Source organism: Sinocyclocheilus rhinocerous, unplaced genomic scaffold (assembly GCF_001515625.1).
Source record: "Sinocyclocheilus rhinocerous isolate Xijiao unplaced genomic scaffold, SAMN03320098_v1.1 scaffold5898, whole genome shotgun sequence".
NCBI classification, from domain to species: domain Eukaryota; kingdom Metazoa; phylum Chordata; class Actinopteri; order Cypriniformes; family Cyprinidae; genus Sinocyclocheilus; species Sinocyclocheilus rhinocerous.
Window position 1 is genome coordinate 388,386 of NW_015656642.1, and position 9,434 is coordinate 397,819.

General features: G+C 38.4%; 1 protein-coding gene across 1 annotated transcript in view; it reads right to left on the reverse strand.

Moving 5' to 3' along the window:
• Positions 1 to 9,434, reverse strand: part of psmd1 (proteasome 26S subunit, non-ATPase 1) — a 52,121-nt gene that overhangs the window by 6,771 nt on the left and 35,916 nt on the right. The window contains exons 18-21 of the mRNA XM_016528568.1: positions 7,821 to 7,937; positions 6,691 to 6,793; positions 2,351 to 2,520; positions 189 to 281 (exon numbers count right to left, since the gene is read on the reverse strand). Of these exons, the coding sequence (XP_016384054.1) occupies positions 189 to 281; positions 2,351 to 2,520; positions 6,691 to 6,793; positions 7,821 to 7,937 (483 nt within the window). The remainder of the gene's footprint in view (positions 1 to 188; positions 282 to 2,350; positions 2,521 to 6,690; positions 6,794 to 7,820; positions 7,938 to 9,434) is intronic.

A 9,434-nucleotide genomic window follows, 5' to 3' on the forward strand; every position in this document is an offset into this window, starting at 1 on the left:
TTTGAAAGCAATCGCTATAGAAATCGCGATTCATTTGATTCTTAGCGTTTTAAATCGATTACTGTCCGAAATCGGCGATTCACGATTCAAAAATCCATGTTTCAAGATCGATGCATATGCATCGTCAGGGTTTGTAATCGATGGATCGAGAAAACGAGTGAATCGTTACACCCCTAGTTAAAACAGACCTTCTCTTTTTCCTTCTCCTTTGGCACTTCCAGAGGTGGAGGGTAGGCAAAGGTGGAGGGTTTGCAGTTGGATCGATACTGCACCTTCGGCATCTGTGAAGACAGAACTTATTCATTCAAAAAAAAAAATGTAGATTTAGAGTTCACCACTGTCTTTTATTATGCTGATCCCTTAGCAATAGGCTGACGTCAAATAAGTCTTCTATGTGCTTTGTCTGAAAAGTGTTATTTGTATGACCCCGAATTTGCTGCCCCTGTACAGCTTTCCAAATAAGTCACATCGGAGGTTCAATGACAGTTAGGATGCTGCCTATGGAGGCAACAGCCACTAAGTTCACTAGGGTTTGAACAGATTTATTTGAGAGTAAAAGCAAAATGGGTTCTTCTAGCATGCAGTACTTGTGCCTCAAGCAATGAAGAGAACTATTTTGGTAGCATCAGCTTTCCCTACTTCAAATAATGTGAACATTTGTGTTATCCCTGGGGTGTCCAAACCTGCTCCTGGAGGGCCAACATATCTTGCAGAGTTTAGCCCTAGAAGTTTCTAGGCATCCTGAAGACTTTGGTGTACTGGTTCAAGTGTGTTTAATTGGGGTTGGAGTAGGGCTGGGCGATAATTCGATAACGATAATTATCGCGGTATAATTTTCCTCGATAAAACGGTATGAAAGTTCGATAAATGTTCGATATAATGTTTATGCGCCAAAAGCGGAATGAAACCACGACTCATTTAAAGCGCGCCACTCGGACCGTTTATCCGCTCGGATCACAGTTCAAACTGCCGCGCGACGCGAGCTCACTAGAGCAGATGCGTTTACTCGGTCACGCGAGCACTAAACAGCGCTGTGAGATCCAGTGTGAAGCGCTTGAATTCAGCGATGAACACAAATGACTCAAATGAGTGATTTAAAAGTTTAAAGCCAAACAGGAGAAACACTGTGTGCAACGAGACAGTCAGAAGGCTTTTTAATCCACACATCGCCATTATTTACCATGGATTTACTGTAGTAACACTCAGAAATGTGGGATATTAACATTGAATTGTATTACAGGAGTAATGGTATATAATTATAGTATGTATTTGTGATTAAGCTATAGCATGTGTGCATTTATACTGAATGTTTTTAGACTACTGTTTTTCATACAAATAGGCTAAAATCCATATAGTTATATTTTTACAATGGTATTGAGGTGCTATATGTGTGGTTTTAACTGTGTTTATCATGATTTAAATGTATGCTTCTATGGGATACCAATGCTTAATAAAAAAAACTTGGTCAGAATAAATTTAACCGTATAAAACTGAGATTGCTACAATTTTTACAGATGTTACTGATTTTGATAATGAACAAAAATTTACCTCTGCATCCTAACTCAAGCTACTATCAAATGTGCATTTCTAAGAGACACAAGGTGATATAATTATTATTAATATTATCAGGCAACCCAAACCTGTTTCTTGATTTGAAACAGTATCACTCATTAGAACATGCAGAAACTAAGAAATAAATTTTTCTATTTAGATATTTATTTTGTTAAGGAAAATTAATGGTCTGGTTTCTACAACTTTCACTTTGGAGCAAAAATCTGGCTTTAAACTTGAAAGAAATAAAGATTTTATGAATCTATGACCTGTTTCTTTATTTGAAACAATATCACTCATTAGAACATGCAGAAACTTAGAAATAAATGTTTCTATTTAGATATTTATTTTGTAAAATCATTATAATGAGCCCAAATTAATGGTCTTGTTTCTACAACTTTCACTTTGGAGCAGAAATATGGCTTTAAACTTTCAAATAAAGATTTGGCATTTATCGTGATAATTATCGATATCGACTGATATGAAAAAAATGATTGTGATAATGTTTTTGGCCATATCGCCCAGCCCTAGGTTGGAGCTAAACTGCAGGACAGTGGGCCTCCAGTAACAGGATTGGACAATCCTAAACTAACTACTTCACCGATGCTCCAACTGCTGCTAGTTCTTCTTGCATGGATTAATGGTTTGGCTCCATGCTGGATACATGGGTATTAGAACGTTTGTCACACTAATGCAGGAGATAAAAATAACCTACAATAACTGTTTCTCTATGTTGAGAAGTCACCCATGTTGAGGTGGCACTGGGTTGCTTTGTAGGTTAGAAGACATTTCTTCTTACCTTCAGATCCTTGTTGAGGCCGATGATAGCTGTGGGGGTGAAGGCCAGAGACAGGAAGTGCGAGAGAGGGAACCAGAACCAGAACTGGGTGAAGACCAACAGACCCACCACAGATGGCATGTGGGTGTGGCCTGTGCGTGACTGCAGAGAGATCGTTACGTTACGACCACCTGAGAAGAATCAGAAAGATGGAGTGTTAGCAAGCTCCTCGGGAACTCCAAACAGCCTCTTCATTAGCAAAGTATTGACAATAAGGTCCATTGTCAACTGACAATAGTGTAGGTAGGGGTGGGCGATAGACCACCGGTAGAAATGTTGGACTATCGTCTCTATCGCAGTTACGTGCTCACACGACGTTGTTGTGCTACGTGGTCATGAAAACTTGTTTGTTTCCATTTTTAAACAGTGCGTCTTTAAAAACAAGTGATTTTAAACCATTGAAATGCAATCAGCAGTGAAAGAGAACTCATTTCACTATATGCGCGGTATATCTATATTCACTATATCTGACTGTTTCTGAGTGCGGTTAGAGAGGCGCACGCATGTGAAGACGGTGCTTGATGAGCGTGGGAGTATTAAACGGAGTTATTTTTACCTCTTTATTGGCCTTGAATGGTTAAATACACACACTTGTATGTCAAAATGCCCATCTTTCCAAATATTCTCATAAGCGCTGCAATTTAGGTCTTAAGTGAAAGCAAACAGCTGAGAAAGAAAACGTGTTAACAGTATATAGGAGCCGGGCAGCTCTTAAAGTGACAGCAGTCTAATATTTCTGCTGTCTGTCATTCATGTCAGTCAACAAAATCAACAAAAGAGAAAATCTATCACTGCTCTTGAATAAATCACTTTTGGAACTTTAATAAGAAGAAATATATATTTAATTTACACAGTGAACAATGTGCAGTGTTTTTATTCATTTGATTATTTTATACAATGTATGTAGCATTTCTTATTTATTCTACTTTTTTGTCCTATTGCTTGTTTCTTATTCTTATTTAATCACTGCCTGTTTACTTGCCTTCAGTGAGCTTGAGTTTTTATTTAAATTTTTTTTTAGGCTAATATTAGTTTGTTTTTTTTATATTGACAGTGGTGAAAAGAATATCACATTTCTATGGTATCAATTTTTTTTATATCATAAAGACCTTATTTAATGCAAAATAACTATATTGTGATACATATCGTTACTGTGAAATAAAATTACTCGTATCGTGATAAGATTTTGTTAAGCTAAGTGTAGCAATCCATGACACACCACTCACAACTCACTTTTAAACTAAGCAGCTTTCTGTTGGTCAACACAGCAAATTTGCATGTCCAACTTAAACACGAGTGAAACCCGCATGGAGAAATCCTTCACTGAAACTCCAGATTGTACAGATACCCAGTAAAATGAATGGATTTCTCCCATAAAATTTTGCCCACAAGCAGTAAATGAGACCACACCTTAAGGTGAGCAGATCTAGACCGGAATAAATGACATTGTGGACCGGACTTTATGCTTTTATATAAAGGTCTGTCTAAATAGGACTACTCTTGGATTCTGGCTTTGATTCGGTAATATTACAAGGCATATTTTTCATGCCGTATCCCGTAGGTGTGCACTGGTGATATCTTGATTAACAAATGCAGCTTTCAAATGTCCTTTCCTGTCGAGGTGCATGGCCGACTGGAGCTGATACAGGATTGGGATATTAATATGAGATGATGTGAAGGTCAAGGCCAAAGACTCCTCCACCCTCAAACACCCTGATGAGCAGACAATAACAGGAGTGAGGGATGAATGCCAGGCCGGAAAGAGGTGTGGACATGTCCATTACAATGCACTTTTAAAGAAGATAAATGGGGAGGTATGGTATCATCAGTTTAGAGGATTGATTTGGCTCAGAATGAAAGGCATTGCAGACAAAAGCATACTTCTGTCAGAGCCCGTTAAATTATCAGACTGCAAGTTTCCTGTTGGCATCTACTGTAATCGCTAGGGATGCACCGATACCACTTTTTTCAGTACTCGCCCGATACCGCATAGGAAAATGATGGCCTGTTTTGTTTATTTTGACTGCAGTGACTGCATGTTACGTCATTTGTGACAACCAATAAGCCAAGAATTAAAACACTGCCAAACCAGGTCATGAATCAAGCGAGGCTAAAAAAAGACTTCAAAATGTTATTGAGGGACATAATTTCAAGAGAACTTGCCATTTTCAATGAGCTTCAAGAGCTTTCAGCAGGCCATAGCTATTACTAGTGCATTTTCTTTTAAAACCTAGTGAGGTGCCTACATAGGCAGCATTTTAAGGCATCATAGGCATGCCCTTGACACAAAGACTCTTCCATAAAGTAAGCAGCATACCTGTTAAAATATACCTTTGTTTGGCTAAATTTTAAAGCAACAATCCCAGAATATACACTGAAATCCTTCCGATGTTGTTTGTGTTGTCCATTTTTGTTTATCAGAGTACTGTCATTAGCTTAGCTACGTGCTAACATCAATCTCCAATATTTGTATGTGCTATTGTTATGCTTACTGGAGTATTACGGTATAAGCTTAGCAAAATGCTAGCGTCAAAACTCCAAAATTTGAGCAATGTGTATTTTTATGCATTTTGGATTATTGTGATGTTAGCTTAGCAACATGCTAATGTTAAACTCGAATATTTGTGTGTGCTGTGTATGTTTATGCCTATTGGATTATTGTGATGTTAGCTTAAAGGCCCCGATATACTTCAAGCGAAATCGAAGAACGAACTGATGTGACGTCATTTCGAACAAAATCCAGCCAAAACTAAGTTTCTTGCTGTTCTCTCCATTTTTGGCAGCACATATTTACATATTCATTTAAGCATCGCTTTCATCAGAGTGGGCGGCGTCGGGATCTTCGATAACAGTTTACCACTGCTCACGTATTTCAAACTCCTAAACGAAGAACGAAAAATAACTTTGTTTTGAGTATATCGGGGCCTTAACTACACGTTAATCTCAACCTCTAATAAGACGCTGTGTATTTTTATGCTTACTGAAGTACTGCAGTATTAGCTTAGCAACGTGCTAACGTCAAAGTCTACTGAAATCAGATGAGAGTTGATTCTCCTGTGTGCTTTCTCTGATGTGCACAATTTGTGTAGCACATGGAGTTGCTGCCCATGTAGTCCATATCGGTTAAGTTGCATTGTATGCTGTAGACAGGAAGGCAGCTCACAAGGTTTAGGTTTTGGAGCCCATGTAAGACAATGTTTTTGTAAAGCAGTTATTTAATAAGTTACTTAAAAAATAAAGCGATATAGCTCATGTATTTAAATGAAGTGTTCAGGCATAGACCCCTGACTGAAACCTTGAAATCCCCCATATTAAGAACTGTGTCCAACTGTAATACAAATAATTAGGATGCAACACCTTCCCAGCATGTCCTAAATTCAATTACCTTGGGCAAAAACAACACACTGTGTGAAATATTCTACCGACTCTGTGATAACCTATATTGGGTTGGTATACAAGCTGATATTTGGGAAGCTGGGGGCAAGAGCATCTTGAAGGTCGATGCATTCTCTCAATATTAATAGGCAAGCACCCCTGGGACTGAGTGAATGATATTTGCTTGTAGTGGCATGAAGACGTGGTGCTATCTTGTTTCGCATGCCACATTTTTGTCATGATCCTATCAGCATTTTATCAGAAACGGACTTACCTGCCCTGACATGCATACAAAAGGTGTTTTCACCCACAGTTGGATGCAACACCTTCCCAGCATGTCCTAAATTCAATTACCTTGGGCAAAAACAACACACTGTGTGAAATATTCTACCGACTCTGTGATAACCTATATTGGGTTGGTATACAAGCTGATATTTGGGAAGCTGGGGGCAAGAGTATCTTGAAGGTCGATGCATTCTCTCAATATTAATAGGCAAGCACCCCTGGGACTGAGTGAATGATATTTGCTTGTAGTGGCATGAAGACGTGGTGCTATCTTGTTTCGCATGCCACATTTTTGTCATGATCCTATCAGCATTTTATCAGAAACGGACTTACCTGCCCTGACATGCATACAAAAGGTGTTTTCACCCACAGTTATATGAGATAAGACTCTACAAAGCCTGTTTAAATTAAGCCTATTTTTTATTTTGTATTTATTTAGTATTTTAATGCATATTGAAAAACATCGTAATAAAATTGCTTTTTGTTTGATAAAGCACAAATTAAAAACATTTTGTACTACGATTTTTTTCCTTTATATTTCATTAATGAGAAAAAGGTAAGAAATGTGCAAAATGCAAAAAAGAAAGAAACCACATGGAAGTCTAGTCCAGAAACCTTAAATAGTCAGATCTGATACTGACCTGCATCCAGGATGCCCTGAGCCAGGATGGCCCCAAATTTGGCCATCACATCATCGTGCTTGTCGTTGATCACCTTTGAGTAGAGCTGTCGGAACTGGTTCACCTATGGAAAGAGTCGATGTACAGCTGATCTCTGATATACGACTACTGTGGTTTTCAATTAATCGATGAACGAGAACAGGAAACAACATAGCAACAGCAGCAAAGATGTGAAATCAAAACTGACTTTATTTACTTCTCTTAATAAATGTTTCTGGTCTTATGCTGCATTCACAACAACTGTTAATACCACCGTAATTTAAAAGATGGTATCTCAGGTATTTGACTCGGTTCATTTCCTCGGACTCAGAAATTACTTTCTACAACAACGCACAATGTCAATATGAATTAATTTGCAAAATATGCTTAGCAAAATATTGAAGAAACATCTAGACTCTGGTTCAGAGGCAAACACACAGTTAAATGAAGTCTGTTCTAAGGCATTTATGACATTCATAATCTGCTTTCTCTCCCCAAATTCTAAGGCCAGGCTCATAAAACATGTGGCTAGCATGAATTAAAGTCTGCCCGGAAGGGATATTTAACAAATGATTGCCATTATTACAACTCCAGCCTTTTATTACACCATAAAACAGTGATTTCAAATCAATTTTATTTTCATGTGGCCATAACATTCGCAGCCCAGTAATAATCATGTGGTAAAACTGAAGGAAAAATCACCCCAAGAAACAAGCAAATGTACTGTGACTACACAACCACATTGAAGAAATGATTCGACGAAGTCTGATATTATAAGAGGTGAATATTTATGACTAGAATCTATAATAAACACCAAAATGAGAGACTATTGTTCATTTTCAGTCTGTATAGTCTCTCAAGCCCACAAAAACTTCCTCGAGCTAATGTACATCCATTTATGTGGAACCTCATTGGTGCAACATGTGACCCACATGAATGTATATTAAACATTAGCTGTGATTGTGTAACTCTGGGCCACATCGCGGTCAGGCAAGGACTGAAAAATACAGTGTTTTAAGGCATTATCAGTGCTCATTCACACAGATTATGCATACAAATCCCAGGAGCCAAATAATTAACCCCAACCACCCAAAGTCACGCATTCCCCTTACCTTTGGACAGGTGACCTCCGTCTGCTGGATCATGATCAAAGCCGAGGCGATCAGAGCGCCCTGTCTGACGTAATTCACCGGGTCATTTGTCATGGGCTCCAGGAGATTGATTGCTTCCTGTTGAAGGAAATCATCAATGGAAGCATATGAATTATGATTATGGAAAAACAGAAGCATATCCTGACACAGCATGCTGAAAACCATAAATTCATCAGATTCCCAAGTATCTAATCATCTTTGGCTTTGAGGTATAATAATACGGTAGACCTGAAAATACAGAAAGGAAGTAGCCGAGTTAATTTACCTACTTATAATTCACAAGCCATAGAGAAAGAAAGACCATTTTTCCCTCAGAAAGGGTCAGATTGGTTCGTTTAAGATGGTTATTTAGTGCCACATTTGATCTTCGGGCCAAAAGCCAAACCATTTTGTTTTAAAACAGCGCTGAAGACAGAGCCCAAAATAGCAGATTTGGCACACAGACCACTAAAAGCTAAGGTAACATTACGCAACTTACAGTATCCCATCATTATACATATTTCTGCGATTGAGTCGGCAGTTGTTTGGAACAATTAATTAAAAACAAAACCAGTTTGTTTGACAGATGGAGCGGAAAAGGCATTGAAGCAACTCCTCTAGGCACTTTGTGTCGGCACAACAAAAGCAGAAATTATATCACAGTAAAAACAACCAGGTGTATAAATTGCAGACCCAAAGCTGAATTTGTGACCCATTTAAAAGGCCTGACAGAATTGAAAGTGTGGGAGATCTTGGCTCCTAGGCCAGTCCCATTTCCCAGCATCGCCACAAAACCGCCCATGACTGTATTTGGGCATCAGAGAGGGATTTGGATTAGAGTTATTATATAGTCAAGACCAATCTTCATATTCCATTTTTCCAGCTCACCCAACGAGCGAGTTGAGTGGTAAATGGCTAGAACATCGTCCAAGGTATCGGCTTTAATCTCATCTCCACTCGAGTGGTAAATGTGCCATCTGTGACTCTTACACTGGTAATGCAATTAGTCACAGAACCGACCTGAGCATGCAGAAGAGCCAATAACTCAGGATTGTTGTAAGACAAGTTCAAACATCTCTCTTGGGGCCTGGCAGTTCCTGCTCAGCTGTCTTCTTGTCTCATTTAATCATTTTTCAGTTGTCTAACCTTTAACAGTCATATCAGGGCTCCAGACTGTGACTAAAATGGCCACAAATGCAACAACAATGATTAAACAAAAATTGATGTTGTCGATATATTAAAAGTTGCATCTAGAGTACCTGCATACATCCAATATACTCATATAAGCTAATATATACTATTTAACAAATCTCAATTGACTGTTTTTTTTTCCATAGCAAAACGTAACTATATTTAATCGCAGAACTCTTTAAATTAAGTTATGTATACAAGTATGTCCAACTTTATCTGCATACATACACTATACTCACATAGGGCGAGATATATAGTATTGTCACTATTGTTGTCAAAACACCCGGTACTTCGGTACCAAGTCGGTACTAAAAAATTAAAACGTTACGGTACCAGGTTTTTTTAAGTACCGGTGGTACAGAGTACCCGGTCAACCCAGTTCTTGATGCGCTATCCGACAGGTGC